The sequence below is a fragment of the Pogona vitticeps genome, chromosome 3, assembly GCF_051106095.1.
Source record: "Pogona vitticeps strain Pit_001003342236 chromosome 3, PviZW2.1, whole genome shotgun sequence".
NCBI lineage: Eukaryota > Metazoa > Chordata > Lepidosauria > Squamata > Agamidae > Pogona > Pogona vitticeps.
In genome coordinates this window covers 83,441,257-83,461,759 of record NC_135785.1, presented here as the reverse complement: position 1 = coordinate 83,461,759, position 20,503 = coordinate 83,441,257, and the positions used below count along the sequence as shown (strand labels likewise).

General features: G+C 40.3%; 1 protein-coding gene across 4 annotated transcripts in view; it reads left to right on the top strand.

The window, feature by feature from the left end:
- Positions 1-7,182: 7,182 nt before the first annotated feature.
- Positions 7,183-20,503, top strand: part of TNKS2 (tankyrase 2) — a 49,772-nt gene continuing 36,451 nt past the window's right edge. The window contains exons 1-7 of one of the 4 annotated variants that reach the window (XM_078391331.1): positions 7,183-7,226; positions 12,319-12,543; positions 13,559-13,654; positions 16,524-16,560; positions 17,822-17,897; positions 19,578-19,672; positions 20,353-20,419. In XM_078391331.1, the coding sequence (XP_078247457.1) occupies positions 17,844-17,897; positions 19,578-19,672; positions 20,353-20,419 (216 nt within the window). In that variant the 5' untranslated portion in view covers positions 7,183-7,226; positions 12,319-12,543; positions 13,559-13,654; positions 16,524-16,560; positions 17,822-17,843. Of the gene's footprint in view, positions 7,227-7,502; positions 7,981-9,799; positions 10,501-12,318; positions 12,544-13,558; positions 13,655-16,523; positions 16,561-17,821; positions 17,898-19,577; positions 19,673-20,352; positions 20,420-20,503 lie in introns of those variants that run through there. The other 3 variants (XM_072995303.2, XM_020803186.3, XM_072995304.2) reach the window with 3 other exon arrangements.

The following is a 20,503-nucleotide window of genomic DNA, read 5'->3' as shown; positions in this document are numbered from 1 at the left end:
TGGCTGCAATTCCCCAGGGTGGTGTAGCAGAAAAGAGTGACTGACTAGGACTCTGGAGAACAGAGCTCAGATCCCTTCTCAGCCATGGAAACTGACTGGGGAAAGTAGAACTGGCAAAAACACTCCTTAACTATCTCACTTACCTTGAAAGCCCTCTTAAGGTTGCTATAAGTCGATCCTGACTTGATTGCACAGAACACACACATACTCATGGATGGCAGCGATCCTATATACATAGTTACCTAACAAGTCGTTTTCAGTTCAGCAGTTCTTATTTCTACATAGTCTTTTCTTATGCGCTGTCGGGTCAGAACCAATTTATAGCGACCCCAAAAGAGCTTTGAAAGTAAGTGAGATATTTAAGAAGTAATTTTACCTCTTTCCTTCGCCCCCTGTGAGATTCCATGGCCCAGCAGGGATTTGAATCCAAGTCTTGAAAAGTCCTAGTCTGTCACTCTGTTGTCTACACCACACTAGGTATCATTTCTACATACAGATACTTAGAAGTGCACATACCAGTGTCACTGAAGTCGAAGCCTTTAGTTGAGCCTTTAATTCAGGGGTGGGCAAAATGTGGCCCTCCAGATGTTGTTGAACTGCAACTCCCATAATTCCTAGCCCACACAGCCAATAGTGAGGAGAGTTGGGCCTAGCCCACACAGTGAGGAATGTTGGGATTTGCAGTTCAGCAACATCTGGAGGGCCACACTTTGCCCAGGTCTGCTTTAATTGTGTAAGAGTAGGTCACATGTGTAACCATTTTCTTTGCCAAATCAACTTTGAAAGCTCGAATAGCTGTGTGGGGAAAATAAATGGACCTCAGGACTATTTTATACAGAGAACCGAGTCACCTAATTACCATGCATGGGGCTATCACTGCCGGTTTTATCTAAATGGTCACTTAATGGGAACCGGAGTTCTGACAAGAGAAACTGGATGACTGTGGCCGGTCGCCTGAGGCCAGGCCTCTGTGTGGGAGTGGATTATGAGTGGAACAGCAACTAACAGCTGAAGAAAGGGAGGGAGAGGAAAAATATATAACTGAAACTGAGGTACAGTCTGTGGAGGCTGCTCTAGACAGAGCTTTATTGCCTGTATTTATGAACCTGCTTATTTCACAGAGGCTCTATATTTATAAGTGTTACATATATTTATATAATCACCTCAAAAGTGTGCATGGCACTGGCCAAAATCCTGTTGTTTAGTGCAGGGGTACCCAACCCCCCAGTCCGCGGCCCACTGCCAGTCAATGGCCTTCTCAGGACCAGGCTCTGGAGACAGATCTCCAGCCTCCCCAATGCACTCCCTCCCATGCCCACATGCACACACAGCCCGCCTACCCACACGAATGCACGGGTGCCTCACCCATCCGCACGCATGCACGGGTGCCCTACCCACCTGCATGGGTGCCTCGCCCATCTGCACATGTGTGTGAATGCACCACACCCACCTGCGGGCACACCACACCCACGCGCACATGTCGATGTGCTTGAGCACACCACATCCACCCACATACGCGGGAGGTGCCCCGCCTCCCCAACTGGTCAGCGGTTTGGAAAAGGTTGGAGATTACTGGTTTAGTGTACTAAACTGCACTGGAGTAGGCTCATTGAATCAATGGGGTTTAGTTGAATCAACTCCTCCATTCATTTCCACTGATTCAAATGGGCCTATTCTAACTGCGATTTACTTTAGTACAGAAAGTTGCAGTTCAAGTAGGGCCATTTGAATCAATTGAATTTACAAAGCTGAAACTAAATTTCTATTGATTCAATGGGCCTACTCTAGTGTGTTTTACAATACTAAGCAACAGGGCTGCATCCTAACTCAAATCTCCTTCTCCTCTCCTCCACCTAGGCTGTAATTCAATGCAGAATTTGTGAATTTCCTGAAACTCCCAGAATGTAAAGCATCCTATACAGGAAGGCTAGGACAGCTCAGTGAGTTAGGTACTGTATCTGGCTGCAGAGCCAGATGTTGGGAGTTAAATTCCAAAATACAACTTTTAAGGAACTTGTACACAGAGACAAAGAGAACCATTATGCATTATAAACATCATTGCAAAAACAAGGAAACAAATAAGAGAGAAACAAAATATTCCTCTCATAAAATCCAAGAGATCAAAGATAAATTTAAATCATGATTAGGAATGCTGAAAGATCAAGAGGGAGATTTATTACCAGATCAGAACAAAAGAAAGAGAAGGTGGAAGCAATATACTGAAGAACTATGCAGAGAAAAAGCAAGGACTACAGATTCCCTCAAAGAAGAATCTGTGGTTTTAAAAAGTGAACTGCTCTCAAAGAATTGGCAGCAGTGAATCACCAGATTAGAAGAAATAATAATAGAACAATTTCAAGATACAGAAACTGAATCTATCAGTGCTGAATCTAACAATAGTATGCTAATATATACATGAAAATAAACAATGGCTCAAAGACTGGAAAAGTTCAACATACATTCCAATGCCAAAGAAAGAATACATCCAAGAATACCATATCTATTAGACCATAGTATTAATTTCCCATGCAAGCAAATTTAAGCTCAAGATTTCACAAGACTTTTACCATATATGGAGCAACAAACCCCATGGAGCAACAAACCCCAGACATTTAAGCTGGATTCAGAAGGTAAAGGTTTCCCTTGACATTTTTAGTCCAGTCATGTCCGACTCTAGGGGGCGGTGCTCATCCCGTTTTCAAGCCATAGAGCCAGCACTTGTCCGAAGACAGTTTCCGTTGCCACGTGGCCAGCATGACCAGGGAACGCCGTTTTTACATTCCCACCGAGGTGGTGGTATCTATTTATCTACTCGTATTTGCATGCTTTCGAACTGCTAGGTTGGCGAGGAGCTGGGACAAAGCAACGGGAGCTCACTCCGTTGCGTGGATTCGATCTTACGACTGCTAGTCTTCTGACCCTGCAGCACAGGCTTCTGCGGTTTAGCCCACAGTGCCATCATATTGCAAATATATGTTGACTACTAAAGTACACCAAAGAATTTTAGAAGAAAATCTATTTGTGTGTATTGTTGTTGTTTAGTCATTAAGTTATGTCCGACTCTTTGTGACCCCATGGACCAGAGCACGCCAGGCCCTCCTGTCTTCCACTGCCTCCCAGAGTTGGGTCAAATTCATGTTGGTGGCTTGATGACAGTATCCAACCATCTCATCCTCTGTTGTCCCCTTCTCCTCTTGCCTTCGCACTTTCCAAACATCAGGGGCTTTTCCAGGGAGTCTTCTCTTCTCATGAGATGGCCAAAGTATTGGAGCCTCAGCTTCAGGATCTGTCCTTCCAGTGAGCACTCAGGGCTGATTTCCTTCAAAATGGATAGGTTTGTTCTCTTTGCAGTCCAGGGGACCCACAAGAGTCTCCTCCAGCACCACAATTCAAAAGCATCAATTCTTTGGCAGTCAGCCTTCTTTATGGCCCCACTCTCACTTCCATACATTGCTACTGGAAAAACCATAGCTTTGACTATGCAGACCTTTGTCTGCAAGGTGATGTCTCTGCTTTTTAAGATGCTGTCTAGATTTGTCATCACTTTCCTCCCAAGAAGCAGGCGTCTTTTAATTTCGTGGCTGCTGTCACCATCTGCAGTGATCATGAAGCCCAAGAAAGTATAATCTGTCACTGCCTCCATATCTTCCCCTTCGATTTGCCAAGAGGTGATGGGGCCAGTGGCCATGATCTTAGGTTTTTTGGTGTTGAGTTTCAGAATATTTTTGGCACTCTCCTCTTTCACCCTCATTACAAGGTTTTTTAATTCCTCCTCATTTTCTGCCATCAGAGTGGTATCATCTGTATATCTGAGGCTGTTGATATTTCTTTCGGCAATCTTAATTCCAGTTTGGGGTTCATCCAGTCTTGCCTTTCGCATGATGTGTTCTGCATATAAGTTAAATAAGCAAGGAGACAATATACAGCTTTGTCGTACTCCTTTCCCAATTTTGAACCAATCAGTTGTTCCATATCCAGTTCCAACTGTTGCTTCCTGTCCCTTATATAGATTTCTCAGGAGATAGATAAGGTAGTCAAGCACTCCCATTTCTTTAAGAACTTGCCATAGTTTGCTGTGTTCCACACAGTCAAAGGCTTTTGCGTAGTCAATGAAGCAGAAGTAGATGTTCTATTGGAATTCTCTGGCTTTCTCCATAATCCAGAGCATATTAGCAATTTGGTCTTGAGTTTCTCTGCCCCTTTGAAATCCAGCGTGTGCTTCTGGGAGTTCTCAGTCCACGTACTGCTAAAGCCTACCTTGTAGGATTTGAAGCATAACCTTGCTAGGGTGTGAAATGAGTGCAATTGTACTGTAGTTGGAGCATTCTTTGGCACTGCCCTTCTTTGGGATTGGGATGAAGACTGATCTTTTCTAATCCTCTGGCCACTGCTGAGTTTTCCAAACTTGGTGGCATATTGAGTGTAGCACCTTAACAGCGTGATCTTTTAAGATTTTGAACAGTTCAACTGGAATGCCATCACCTCCACTGACCTTGTTGTTAGCCATGCTTTCTAAGGCCCAATTGACTTCACTCTCCAGGATGTCTGGCTCAAGCTTAGCAACAACACTATCTGGGTTGTCCAGGACATCCAGACCTTTCTGGTATAATTTTTCTGTGTATTCTTGCCACCTCTTCTTAATGTCTTCTGCTTCTGTTAGGTCCCTACCATTTTTGTCCTTCATCATGTCCATCTTTGCACAAAATGTTCCTTTAATATTTCAAATTTTCTTGGACAGATCTCTGGTTTTTTCCTTTCTATTCTTTTTCTCTATTTCTTTGCACTGTTCATTTAAGAAGGCCCTCTTGTCTCTTGCTATTCTTTGGAAGTCTGCATTCAATTTTCTGTAACTTTCCCTCTCTCCCTTGCATTTTGTTTCCCTTCTCTTCTCTCCTATTTCTAAGGCCTCGTTGGACAGCCACTTTGCTTTCTTGCATTTCCTTTTCTTTGGGATGGTTTTTGTTGCTGCCTCCTGCACAAAGTTACGAGCCTCCATCCATAGTTCTTCAGGCACTCTGTCCACCAAAATCGAGTTCCTTAAATCTGTTCTTCACTTCCACTGTGTATTCATAAGGGATTTGGTTTAGATTATACCTGACTAGTCCAGTAGTTTTTCCTACTTTCTTCAGTTTACACTTGAGTTTTGCTATAAGAAGCTGATGATCAGAGCCACAATCAGCTCCAGGTCTTGTTTTTGCTGACTGTACAGAGCTTCTCCATCTTTGGCTGCAGAGAACATAATCAATCTGATTTCGGTACTGCCCATCTGGTGATGTCCATGTGTAGAGTCGCCTCTTGTGTTGTTGGAAAAAAGTGTTTGTGATGACCAGTTTGTTCTCTTGACAAAACTCTATTAGCCTTTGCCCTGCTTCGTTTTGAACTCCAAGGCCAAACTTACCTGTTGTTCCTTTTATCTCTTGACTCCCTATTTTAGCATTCCAGTCCCCTAGAATGAGAAGAACATCTTCCTTTGGTTTCAGTTCTATGTAAAAGGTGGTGTAGAGGTTACAGCAAAACCTATGACCATCTAAACCTACAGAACACATAAAAGAAATGGATGTATCTCAACATGTGATTGTCTTGATATATACACTATACTCATATTCTGGATAAAAGACTACTATTAGGACAGAATATGGAGGAACAGAATGGTTTCCAATTGGCAAAGATGGCAGAATAAAGAGCATTTCATTTCCTTATCTGTTCAACCTATCTGCAGAGTATATCCTAGAAAATGCTGGATTAGAATCAGATGGAAAAGTGGAAAATGGTGGAAGCAATATTTAAGATATACCAATGATATATCACTGGCAAAAAAACCATTTTAAATTGGTGGTGATTAAGATTAATGAAGAAAGTGTGAAAAATTATTACAGTTGACAGGTAAGAAGATATACGTAATGGCTAGAATATCTGTGTAATATACGAGTTACTTAGCACAGCTAACTGTAGGCAACTGCCAATGTGCCAGGGCATGTCTCAATTAAACAACTGAGTGTAACTAGGGATGACTAGGGATGCAACCCATGTACCCAAGCACCTTATCAATCAGCTATCACACAAAACTTACTCAAACACCAGAAGGATACCAGTCAATTACTAGAAGAAAAACTTGTCAAAGATTATCTTTAATCCTGTTGTCTTTAATCAATCAAAATGGAAATTGCTTGGAAGGGTAGCTATACTGGAATTAAGGTAGGATCCTCAAGTATAAGGTTTTGTTGCTAGACAACAATGTCAAAATTATCCCCACCACAGTATTCACAGAGTTCTATGTATAGATGTGGAAGCTGAACAATAAAAACAATTTACAGAAAAAAATATTATTTGAAATCTGATACTGAAGGATAGTTTTAGGGGTATCAAAGATTTGAAAAAGAAGCCTGAGCTCTCTCTAGAAGCTAAAATGACATATAATTAGAAAGCTCACTGAAAAGTCAACAATGGTAGATAAACTAATGAGCACAGGAAAAGAGTAAGTAATAATAATTACACAATGTTGAATTAATTTGACTCATGGCAGTCCTTTCCAGGGTTTTCTAAATATAGAGTAAACAGAAGTGATTTACTATTGCCTTCTTCTGGGGTCGCTCAGCTTGCCCAAGGCTACACAGGCTGGCTCTTGCCTTGCAAAGTCAGGAAATCATACTCCCAATTTCAAACCTCACAGCCATATATTTAACTCCGTATCTATGCAACCATGTACTGTACACTCTAGGAGCAGAAAATATTTAACACATAAAAGAAAATAAAGAAAACTGTGGTCTTAATGTCTACAAGAACAGTTAATGACAAGGCCTTTTGAACATCAGCAATTCATAGGTTGCCATAACACAGAAGTGTCCTGCTGCTCTATAACAATACTGTACATAAATGTGAATGTTGGTCTTTGTAAATAAGCATTTTGAATTCTTGGCGTTTTTAAATGGAGCAACGCAACATCGAAATCTTTTATTTCTTATAAACACCAGAGTTAACAAACACTTGATATGTTTGCAATAGAGGGATTCTATGCAAGTCTCCAGGAGCTCAGAGGTACAGTCTCCGAACTCTTTTCATCTTACGTCTTCAAGCAGGTATGCGATCCCGAACATCGCATTTCTGCCCCTCGCACGGACAGCTCATGCCAGCCGGTTCCTATGATCTTAAGAGGCGCGCCTAAGCCACCAAACTCTTCTCAGGAGTCCCTCCCGACCTCCACTGAACTGAATCGGACTTCCTCGCAGGTAGGCGAGTACAGGCTTATTGTGCAATCCTACCGACAAGTCCGTTTAGAAACCTCAGTGAGCTAAATGGGAATTAATTCCCGGGAGTGTATAGGATCGCATTGCGAGCCACTCAAGACCCGCGGCGTGGTCATCCAGAGAACATCCCTAGGCACGCAGACAGAAACACGCTTCGCCTCCCCATCCTTCTGCGCTCCGTCCATCTCTCGCCCCCTTCCACTCCCATCGCGCATGCTCAGCGATCAGCCTACTACACCTTTTCGGGCCCCCCTCCTCCCTGCGCGCGCACCTCGGCCGCCCCGGCCTCTCTGGGCCGCTTTGGCCTTCGTTGGCGCTGGCGCTGGCCTCCCCTCAGCGGCCGCCCTCTTCCCTGCCGCGCTTCCCTCCCTCAGGCAGGAGACCCTTCGGGGCCGCGAGGGCGGCCGTCGGGCGCTGCATGAGGGCGGGCCCAGGGCCCGGCGGAGGAGTTTGGGCTCTCCCGGGATGGCTGGGCGGCGGGGCGCGGGCGGCAGCGGAGGCGGGATAGCGGCGGCGGCGGGTCCGTTGGGGGAAGCGCTGCGGTCGTCGTCGTCGTGCGGCGGCGGCGGCGGGGGAGCGGGAGCAGCCGCCGCCGCCGCGAGCGAGCCGGCCCGCGAGCTCTTCGAAGCCTGCCGGAACGGCGACGTGGAGCGGGTCAAGCGGCTGGTGAGGCCCGAGAATGTGAACGGCAGGGACACGGCGGGCAGGAAGTCCAGCCCCCTCCATTTCGCCGCAGGTACGGAGCGGGGAGCCGGCGGGAGCGGCCCCTGGACCGACCCCTTCGTCTGGCGCCGCTGCCCCCCCTCGGTGGGCTGGGTGGCGGGGTTTATAAGGCCCCAAGAGAGCCGGGGCGGCATCCTTTCCTTCCAGGAGGAACGGGTTTTGTTCCCATTAGGCCAGAAGTTGAAGGAACCGAAATTCGGGGAGGGGGGGAGGAGGAGAGAGGAGAGCAACGCCTTGGTTTTGCCGAGAGCGACTGGGTCGTCAGGATCGGGAGATGGTATTGGGTCGCTCGCCTCGGGGTTGTGCTTAAATGGACACAGAGGGATCCACAGGCGGTTCCCACTTGGGGGGGGGGGAAGCTGAGGCTCCCCATATCGTTTCCCTTACGTTTTGTGAGCCTGTCTAAAGACTTAAAAATCATTAAGTCGTGACAAAAGCCTCCTGTTGAATGCCTCATGCGCGTTGTCTATTGTCTATAGATGAGTGGTTGGTGCAGTCGTTGCGAAGGTCTTAAAACCTCACGAGGCATTATATCTCCTGTTTAGATAACAAAGGGTACACGGCATTTTATTAGACATTTGTCCTGCGTGTTGGATCATTCTTTCTAAATACAGTATCTTAATGTGGTTGCTTTGAAAATGCTTTGTGTGTGCCCATTGTGTTCTTGAGTATTTGCGTGTAAACATTGTCACGGGAGGGCAGTGGTCCTTGAGGTGCTTGTTGGATGCAGCACCCTACTCTTGGTAACCAAGGATGAGAGATGATGGAAGTTGGATGGCCAGCTAGCCATGGTCAGACGTGTATGTATTTAGGTTTGCCTGTGTCCATGAATTTTGTTTACCATTATAGATTATAGTGTTTATTAGTCTCCATTATAAATGGAAAAACAAATTACTGGATTATTGGCTAGTGTGATTACTTCAGAGGTGAGGTATGAAGTCTGCAGTTCAGATTTCATGTGGCAGACTTGGGTGTGCCAGAATTCTATCTGCAGGATTCCAGGTTTCCATTTGTTGTGGCAAGTGTGATGCCACCGTCTAATAAGCTTGAGCTGCACTTGTTTTCATCTTGGTCTTGTAATAGTGTGGTAATCAGTTAGCAGTTATACATTGGATCTCATCCCCTGTCTAGCTTCAGCATTGAAAGAAAGCTGAGATTTGTTCTGCTATTTTATTGCTGAGATGCCCATCAGCAGAGCTGCCCTGTTAGAGGCAAAGAATCCCAGTTTTTGGGTTATCCATGAAAACAAGCAAAAATTCTGAGACTGTGCCTATTCACAGTTTGGGGGTAATACTGGTTTTCTTTTCAAGATTATTGTAATGATTCCCACAGCATAAAATGTTTTGAATGTTTTGTTTTGAGATGCAGGTATGGCTGAACTATACAAACTACTCACACTTTCTACCTAGCCTGGGTCTTGCATACCCTCTTATCTTGTAGTTATTATGTGTTTTACGTAGTAGAAGAAAAGAATGGCCATGTTTGTCCATTACATTAAGCTGTGGTTTATGTTAGCCGTGGTTTGTTTTTATTGGTCTGCATGTGACTGAACAAAGCAGTTTGTTCTTCCCACTTCTTTTATGTTTTTCTCCAATTCCTTTTACCAGCTCCTGTTTCAAGATTGAACAGTTAGAGAAACTAGCCAGGTTCACAAATCATTGTTCTGGGTTTAGGCATGACAAACCATTATTTAAACAAGCCAGAGTTCATAACCAGCCAAAACCAAAACCATATGGCTTATAATTAAGGGTTATGATGGGTTACAACACTACCACAAGCCAAATTCTGATTAGCCACAAACTGATGGAGCATTAAATATAAACCCAGTGAATGAGTACAGTACTTTGCCCACCACTGTTTCAGTAAAAGTCAGGACCACTGATGAATCTAGTGGTATGTAGTGCCATTTTTGTTCAGTGATGTCTGAGTTCAGCTAATTGAAGCTCAAGCTGAGCTGTAATGAATTGGGATTTGGAGGCTTGAGGGAAAGGCTAGGCAAGATTGATGGAAGGACAGACTTTTCCAGTATGTACATTTCTCAATTATCAAAAAATGGAAAGGGAGGATTGATTGATTGATTGATTGATTGATTTAATACCCCGCCCATCTAACAATAGATAAAATAAAAACAGTATAATAAAATAAAAAACAGCAGTAATAATATAGTTCAAGATGGGAAAAATAATGAGATGATAACTCCTATAAAAGGACCTATTGTTCCTTTTATACTAATAAATGAAATGCTTTGTAAGGTAGGGTTTGTTTGTTTTTAATATTTGTGTGGTGTGCTGTTAATTCTTACAAAATGGTTTCTAAGTGCTATTGAAACTGTATGAAGTGGACTCCAGTATTGGGTGATTGTGGTCACTGTACTGCAGAGACATTCAGTTTAATATGTATAATTTAAATTATGTTATTTTAGTTTGAGATAGACATTTGTTTCTTTTTGAGAGGTGGAAACTATTTGAAGGAAGGATGATTATGTATGCTGTATAGTCCTACATGGAGTTGTTCATTTCATCTTATAAAATAGGTGATTTAAAAATGTTTGACAATTATTTGAGCATGTTTCCTGAAAATGCTGATTGTGAAAACAATGTCTCAAATCCAAATAATGAATTCCTGCATTTGTTTGCAACTTATTTTCTGTTTTAAATTCAAACTCCTTGTCCCCTTAATTTTTCCACTGGCAGACAACCAGGGTGGATTTGATTTAAATCTGGTTGATTTAAATCACAATTTAAAACATGATTTAAATCACTAAGCAGTATGTAAAGACTCATTCTTGCTGGTAGCTATGAAAGAGTACATGTTTGTACATAGATTTGCAGAACAACAATGTGATTAAGGTCTTTTGCTGAACTTTGTTCATTTATACCATTTTTACTGTGAAAAAGTACATGTTATCTCAGCTTGGGTAACTTGGATTTAATTGAATTAATTTACAAAAAATGTGAATATTACATGACTATACAGCTTTACGCTACATACCGGTAACTGAGTTCTATTTCATGCTGAACTATAATGTATCTTAAACAAAACTATATTTAGATAGATTTTTCCTCCAAAAACATTTCATTAAAATAAATTTGACTTAAATAAAAAATCCAATTTAAATAAAAACATTTTTAATTTTAAAAAATCATCAATTTTAATCCACCCAACAGACAACCAAGATACAGTGGGGTCTCGACTTATGAACTTAATCCGTATTGGAAGGCAAGTTCTTAAGTCGAATCTGCATTTCCCATAGGAATGCATTGAAAACCATTTAATCCGTATCTGCTCTTTTTGTCCATAGAAACTAATGGGAAGCTGCTATTCCGCCTTCTGCCACTAGAGGGGGATATTTTTTTCCTTTTAACCTAAGATGACTTAGCTTTAAAAAAGGGGGGGGGAAAGAGTTCGTAACTCGAATTTAAGTTCGTAAGTCGAGTCCATATATTCCTATGAGAGCGGTTCGTAAGTCGAAACGTTCGTATGTCAAGCTGTTCGTAAGTCGAGACCCCACTGTATGCTGGTATATCAACCTGTCAGCCAATAGAGAACTCTAGAAGAAATAGGGCTGCCCATAGTAAGGCTAGTCCAAGACATTTAAGCTGCATGGATCAGTTTAACCTAAACCACCATCCCCATCTCAACATGCTATGGAATCAGGCCCTTAACCTGTGCTGCAGTGGGCAGTTCCCCCTTTTTAAAAGTGCTGAACCTTTGTGTGGTAAAACATATTTCTATGCATGTAAACATATGAAAGCCTGCAAGATGCCGTTTGCCTGTAATTATCAGAGGTACATTGCTTTCACTATCACCCATGTCTTATTAATAATTCTTACTTAGTAATTAAATAATAAGTAAAGAGCTATTAGTCTTTTCCATGTGAGGGGGTTTGTGAGTGTCCCCAAGCAATGCCTAGAAGCAGACTGGGCCAATTATTATTAGTCATCAGTGTCAGTCTTCACTGTCGTGCACTGAGTTGCCTGGTTTGCAACAGTGAATGCCTATACTTGCTTTTTAACTTGCAGTAATTTGCCAGTAAAATTAATGCCAGTAGAGTTTCACCAGTATAAATACATAATAGGCCATTACTTCAATTTCTGTCCTAATTTCTGTTTATTTCTGGGGTGAAATGGTACAGGAGCTTTTGCCTGTGGCTTCAAAAACCTGGAAATTTTCAGTGTGAAAAATATGTTGTACCTCTTACCAGAAGTTAGTTTATTAAGCCAGTAGCAGATCCAAGATTTAGTTGCATATCAGAGGCATATCAGAAGGAGTTTGTAAGTTCAAATGTTGATTTTTTTTGTAGCTATTTTCTTTTTATTAGTTATTATATCAAGCTACCTGTTTGTTTCAGGTTTTGGTCGGAGGGATGTAGTGGAGTATTTGCTTCAGAGTGGTGCTAATGTTCATGCACGAGATGATGGAGGCCTCATCCCACTTCATAATGCTTGCTCTTTTGGTCATGCTGAAGTAGTGAATCTTCTCCTGCGCCATGGTGCAGATCCTAATGCACGGGACAATTGGAGCTACACTCCTCTTCATGAAGCCGCCATTAAGGGAAAAATTGATGTTTGCATAGGTAAATACTGACAAGCCTTTTATCAGGATTTATTATATAAGTTGATCTACAAATCTGTCTTTTAATTAAAGATCATACAAGGTTTTCTTCTGGGCACAAGAAGCGTATGTCACCTTGATTAAAATTTCCTAAACTACAGTCAAGAATTGATAAAAGTCTTCAATTAGTCAAAGTGTTCTTTGTCATATATATTGTGAACTAATCCAGGTTTTTTTGTTTCCAGTCATGGGAAGCTGACAAGGTAATTACAAATATGAAAAGTGTCCAGATTTTCCTAGGACATGGTCCACATGTGTGTGTCTAAAACATCATTTGTAAAGATTAAAGATATTTGCCCATCAAGTCAGTGGAACTTATGGGGGTGTTCACTGACCAAATCCTAAGTGATTCAATGACCCTACTTACTATGCTAAGTGACAGGATTTCAACCATTATTTAGAATAACGTCCCCATCCAGTTTTATCTTTCTGGCCCTGGTCTCCAGTGAGGAAGCATTAAGAGCTTGCAGAAATTACTTGGAAGATCTCTGGTTCATAGAGATGAACCCAGAGGAAGATGAGACATTTTTTTCCTGTTGTGTTCTGTTATACATGCACCAAATAAGTGGGAGGAACAGAATGCATGTGGGACTGTAGAGTGTACTCATCTTTGAAAGATAACTTGAAAATTGTGGGAAAAGATGTATGTTCTCAATGTGATTTCTGTCTCTGTTTTGTTCCAGCAGTCAGTGCTACAATTATAATCCCCTGTAGTTCTTTTCCAGTCCTATTCTGTAGAGAACTGCTTTACAAAACATGCACATATTTCTCATGCAATATTTAATGTTTTGCATCAAATTCTTACGATGGATTAAAGTTATTATAATATTAAATTGTTATATTGTCTGATTGGTGTGAGGAGGCATTCAGATGAATGAGAAATTGTACCATGCCTTGTTGGACTATGTTCTCTTCCTAGTCCTCAAAGTAGAATTCTGTTGAAAAATTTTAAGTATCATTGTTCTTTCTCATTGCAGTACTGTTACAGCATGGTGCTGATCCAACTATCCGCAATACTGATGGGAGAACAGCATTAGACTTAGCAGATCCTTCTGCGAAAGCAGTACTTACAGGTAGTTGGACCATCTTGTGATTCATAAGATTTAAATTTGCTCTGGCTAACAACTGCTGCTGTTGTTTTCCTTGGGCTCTGAAAAGACTGAGATAGCCATCATGTTATATAAGTATGGGAAGTTGGAGAAACTTTCTCTCATAGGACATTGGCACTCAAGGTAATAAGAAGCTACATGTTTCTTTTAATGTAACTTTGGAAGCATTTAATTTAAAGTACAGTGGTGCCTCGCTTAACGTTTGCTTCGTTTAACGTTTTTTTCGCTTAACGTTTATTTTTTCAGAGGCAGATTGTGCTTCGTATAACGTTTTTCCCTATGGGCGATTTTCGCATAGCGTTTTTGGGACCATGCTTCGCTTAACGTTTTTGGTTTTAGGTCCCCTGCTTCGCTTAACGTTTTTTTTGTTTTCAATTTAAAAAGTGTCTTAGAAGGGTCCAAAACGGTTCTAAATGCTTGGATTCGTTAGAGGACCCCTTAAGTCATGTGCAAACCTGATTTGGCTTTGATCTGTCGTTTCGTTAATTTTTTGTGAATTTTTGTTTTTTGGCCCATAGGAACCAATGGACCTGTCAAAATCTGACAGCTCCATGCTTTCCTATGGGGGAGAAAACAATTTACAAAAAATTAACGAAAGTTCAGATCAAAGCCAAATCAGGTTTGCACACAACCTAGGGGGTCCTCTAACGAACCCAAGAATTTAGAACAGTTGCTGAGTCTTCATTAATTTTTTGTGAATTTTTTCTTCCCCCATAGGAAATAATGGAGCTGTCAGATTTTGACAGCTGTCAAAAGTTGGGGGAAAAAAATTCACCATTAATTAACGAAAAGTCAGATCAAAGCCAAATTAACTTTTGCATCCGTTTTAGAGGGTGCAGAAGCTAATCCAAGCATTTAAAACCATTTTTGACCCTTTTATGACACACTTAATTTTGCAAAAATTGACTTCGCAAAGCCATTGAAACCTATTGAGTCAGCTACAATACATTCCAATGGAGGATACATTGTATCGTTTAACAATGTTTCCTATGGGTTTTTTCGCTTAAGGACGGCAATCCGTGCCTATTGGAACGGATTAACCGGTTTCCAATGCATCTCTATGGGAAATGGTGTTTCGCATAAAGTTTTTTTCGCATAAGGTTTTTTTTTTTGGAACCAATTAAAAACGTTATGCGAGGCACCACTGTATTCCTCTTCTTTTAGGTTTTCAGCTCCTTAACGCCCCCTTTTGCCTGGGACAAGCCTTTGGGAGCCTAGGGACAGGAGAGAGCCTTTAATAATAATAAAAAATGCTGCTAGATTACTGGTAGTAATCCCGATCCTGCCAGCAGTAATCTGACAGCAAATGTTTACTATTAAAGACTCCCTCCCCCCCAAAAAAAGCAAAAGGGAACCCTAGGGAGCCTCAAAACCTAAAAGGAGGGTGATAAGAAACTTTTAATTACTTTAAATTAAACGTCTCCAGTGCCCAATTGGGGTTTATTTAGTACAGCGTTAAGGAATAGGATTTTGCCCACTGTATAGTACAAAGAAGTGAATTCCAACTCATAGCAACCCTTCTCAAAGTTTTCAGGGAATACAGAACTCAGAAAGTAGTTTACCAGTCCCTTCTTCTGGGATTGCTCTGGGACTGTGCACCTTGCCGAAAGCCACACATACTGGCTTTTATCCTGGGAAATGCAGTGGAGAATCCAACTCTTGATCTTGGCTCCACAGCCAGGTACTCGAACATACAGCCAGTAAGCTGTCTAGGGGAGCCCATTTTGAAACAAACACTCTTTGTAATAATGTAAAAGGCCAAGACAGCATGATGCCTGGAAGAATAATGATATGAGGAAGCTTGCTATGGAAAAAAATGAACACTTTAGAGGTGGATCATCAAGCATTTAAAGAAATAACTTACTCATTTGTTGTCATTCAAAAAAGAAAGAAAGAAAGAAAGAAAGAAAAAGGAAAGCAGTAGAAAGAGCTTGTTTATCCTGTCATTATGTAGCAATAGGTAATATTTGGAAAATAGGTGTTTGGGCAAAGTCAGTAATTACCATATTTTTCTCACCATAAGACACACTTTTCCCCCACAAAACAGGGGGGTGGAAAGTCTGTGCGTCTTATGGAGCGAAGAAGATTATATTTTCCTGTTTTCTTCTCCTAAAAAATTGGTGCGTCTTATGGAAAGGTGCGTCTTATGGAACGAAAAATACGGTAATTCCTTTAATACCAACATAATAGAGTTCATATACATGGACATAAAATGTACTTGTGTGTAATTTACAAGTTTTCTAGTTTTCTCTGAATACTTAGCAGCTTCTAACTTCATTAAAAAGAATTTGTACAGTGGTGCCTTGCTAGACAGTTACCCCGCATGACAATTTTTTAGCTAGACATTGACTTTTTGCGATTGCTATAGCGATTCGCAAAACAGTGATTCCTATGGGGGAATTTCACTGGACAATGTTTGGTCCCTGCTTCGCAAACCGATATTCACTAGACGACGATTTTGACAGCTTCCTCCGCGCTCACAAAACAGGTGTTTTCGGGACCTAAGCTTCGCAAGACAGCGATTTAAACAGCTGATCGGCAGTTCGCAAAGTGGCTTTCCTATGGCCGATCTTCGCTAGACAACGACGATTCTTCCCCATTGGAACGCATTAAACAGGTTTCAATGCATTCCAATGGGGAAATGCTTTTCGTTAGACAATGATTTCGCTTAACATCGATTTCAGTGGAACGCATTATCATCGTCTAGCCAGGCACCACTGTATATGATTATTTTCAGATGTAAGACTTTGTCACTCTAGAGATTCTGAAAGATTTTTGCACCTGGATTTATGTTGAAGTGTAAAATCCTAATCTTTTATTTATTAATTTTCAGGTGAATACAAGAAAGATGAACTCTTGGAAAGTGCCAGGTAAGCAGGAATTAGAGAAGTAAGACTATCTCAGAACTTTCAGGCCTGGGGAAAAAAGAGACAAAATAAGCTCCAAGATCTTGAGGGATCATATGCATAAGAGTGATTATTTTGGCAAGTGCAATGAAAGGCTAAAAAGCTGTTTCCATGACCCTAATGTCAGACTCAAATGATAAACTTTATATACATAAGAAGTGGTCGGACACTGAGATTTCAGAATCATCATACCTGAATCCATTTCCAGTAAGAGTTTATATTCTAGTTCTATGTACGTACAATGAAACGCGTTCAGGTGTTCTCCTTATGGAGAAGGTGGCAGCAGAGGCTATGTTGCTGACATCCACATTTTCTCAGTTTAGATGTATATGCCAATCTGTAAACACCTAGTGGCTAAATGAGACTAGTGCATACCTGGCTGGGGCCACAAGCACACTTCCACTTTCTGCTTTTCCTTGCATGGGGACAGTTGCATGAGATTATTGCATTTTTAATTATTTCTGAAGTGTTAGGTAATTGGAAGGCAGAAGCTCAAGCAGTGTAATTAGCCTTTTGTGGTAACCTGAATTCCCTGATATGAGGTTTGTGATTTCCAAGTATATTCCATTGCTACATATGAAGATAGCGGCTCTTTAAGATTGGAATCCTATTCTCAAAAACTAGTTTGGAGAGATCTTTTAAACAATCATTTTTTGGATTAGAAAAGGTACCTAAAGGTATGCAATTAAAAGAAGTTCAGTAACCACTATTAGGTAAACATTAGTCAATTTTGTAACTTTTAGAGCTTTTCTGCACCACTTCCAGCTCATTCATGCCCAGCCTGATGAAGACTCCAGGAGTCAATAAGTATCTTCTGTTTGTGAGATTTTAGTGATCTGTAAACATATCACCCCTCCCTTGTCTTTGAGTTGTGTGCATGGACCACACCGCTTTTTTCTTTTTTGTTAAATGTTTGCTAAAAGAACCTTTGTTCCTTCTTTAGAGTGCAGTCTCATGCTTGTCTATTTAGAAGCAGGCCCAACTGAGTTGAGTTCTATTCTTCTAAGTAATTGTATACAGAATTGCAGCTTAATTATCATATTAGAAAGTACTACTGTACTAGGTCAGTTGTTGCTTGATAATTAATTATGATTGCCCTAATAAAATCCACCCCAAAGTTTTAATTTTAGTACCAGCAGCGTAGGTGTCCGTAATAGCTTTGTAATGTTGCATAGACCATAAAGAAATGTGACTGCATAATGTTCATGAATGTAATTTTTTTTAGGAGTGGAAATGAGGAAAAATTAATGGCTCTTCTCACACCATTAAATGTCAATTGTCATGCAAGTGATGGCAGAAAGGTATTTTTATTTAAACATAAACATTTTTAAATGTTCAGATGAAAAGCATTATATACTTTTAAATGTTCAGATGAAAGGCATTACATTAAATCATTTTTACTATTGTGTTTTGGTTTGGTTTAAAGTTGTTTATGGTTGTTGCTCAAATTATATTTGTACTCAGAAATATTCACAATCTAATATTATGTGATAGAATTGTTTTGAAATCCAGTTAGCAATTATGTCACTAAGGAATCTTATATAGAAGATATGCACTGTTTAAATTTGCCAGTTACTTATTCATTATGTGAAAAAACAGGTGTGTGAGATGCTATTCATATGGAGGAGGAGCTAAGCATTGTTTGCATCATTATGTTGTAAACTGCCCAGAGAGCGCTTTAGTCCTGTGAGGCAGTACAGTGTTGCCTTGCATAACGTTTGCTTCGTTTAACGTTTTTTTCGCTTAACGTTTATTTTTTCAGAGTCAGATTGTGCTTCGTATAACGTTTTTCCCTATGGGCGATTTTCACATAGCGATTTTGGGACCATGCTTCGCTTAACGTTTTTGGTTTTAGGTCCCCTGCTTCACTTAACGATGTTCATTTTTTCAATTACAAAAGTGTCTTAACATGTTGAAAAACGGTTTTAAATGCTTGGAATTGTTAGTGCACCTTCTAAAATGTGTGCATACTTAATTTGGCGTTGATCTGACTTTTCGTTAATTTTTTGTGAATTTTCTTCTCCCCCATAGGAAACAATGGAGCTGTCAGATTTTGACAGCTGTCAAAAGTTGGGGGGAAAAAATTCACCATAAATTAACGAAAAGTCAGTTCAAAGCCAAATTAACTTTTGCATCCGTTTTAGAGGGTGCAGAAGCTAATCCAAGCATTTAAAACCATTTTGACCCTTTTATGACACACTTAAATTTGCAAAAATTGACTTCGCAAAGCCATTGAAATGTATTGAGTCGGCTTCAATACATTCCAATGGAGGAAACATTGTATCGTTTAACAATGTTTCCTATGGTTTTTTTCGCTTAAGGACGCCAATCCGTGCCTATTGGAATGGATTAGCCGGTTTCCAATGCATTCCTATGGGAAATGGTGTTTCGCATAAAGTTTTTTTCGCATAAGGTTTTTTTTTGGGAACCAATTAAAAACGTTATGCGAGGCACCACTGTGTATACATTGAAACAACAACAACATGACCTTTGTGTCTGAAAGTGACACAAATTTTAAAAAGCCTCTTATAATTACATACTCCCTTTTAGATTTGTATATGTAACTATTGTTCTTCAGAACAGAGTGTAGTAATTTTTGCCCTTAGTTTGTGTAGAAGCATGAGATACAATCCTTTCCCTGATTTGCAGTGATCAAATTAGTCTTGCAGTTGATGGAAAAAACTGTTAATACTATGAGTTGTATCTGGATTTCACTTGTTGCAAACTGAGGGATCCTTCTGTCTGGGGAAGTATTTGCTGTACCCTTTGTGACTACTTGCACCCTCTGTAAATTCTTATGGCAGTCATACATACTTGTTGAAATATTAAAAAACATGAGAAAAGAAATACAAAACCCAATAGGTAGCATCATACCAGTCATAAACTTTCAAGGAAAACCCTTAGTCTCATATCTGTTTTGCTATAGATAACACAGAATGAACATATTTGTTAAATGTTCTGTTCGTTTATTTTATTTCTAGTCAACTCCTCTACACCTAGCTGCTGGTTATAACCGTGTTAAGATTGTGCAGCTTCTTTTACAGCATGGAGCAGACGTGCATGCGAAGGATAAGGGGTGAGTAATTGTTAGGTGGTAATGTAATCTGGAAATTTGATCAAAATACATGTTTTGTGTCAGAAATGAGAATGTTTCAATTTGTAATACTTGATTCCAAGAACAGGCCATTTTTATTGTATCTTTAGAAACCAAATTCTTAATTATGTGATTAAATGACTATTTTGGATCAACCATAAAGGCAGGTTAGGACATTAACTTGCACTAGTAACACTTGGATTCTTTCTTCCAGCATATTGTGCTTTGTTTGATTAGAATGTTGTAGAAATCGATAATGTTTGGGACAGGGAGGTCACTCAAGATTTCCTGAGTTAATTCTACAGCATATCATCTTAAATCATAGGTTGATTAAAAACAAGTACCCAATTTTTACTATGTTCCAAGCTGTCTCTAGTGTCAGCTTTTTCATTTGTAATCAGATTAACTTGATTAAAATTCCCAAGATAAAAAACAAGCAGTCAAATTATTCATTTACTCTGGTAGGACCTCATTACTGTAATAGATCTTTCCACAGCAGTGTGTTGATAAATTAAAAACACACAATGTGTGGTTTTCTATTTTGTAAGATAAGTAGTTTTCTGTTGTGATACTGAGGATGAATAATTATTGTTTAGTGTGAAGAGTTGAATCCTTTTTCACAGTTGTTATGTACTTAATTGCTGGATTTATTTGTTCTTTAGAGATCTTGTACCTCTTCATAATGCTTGTTCCTATGGTCACTATGAAGTAACAGAGCTTCTAGTAAAGGTTAGTGTTGTTGGGTTTTTTTAATTATGTGGCAATTTTAAGGGGAAGGCATTGTTGTGTTTTCTACTTAAAAATGAAAAACGG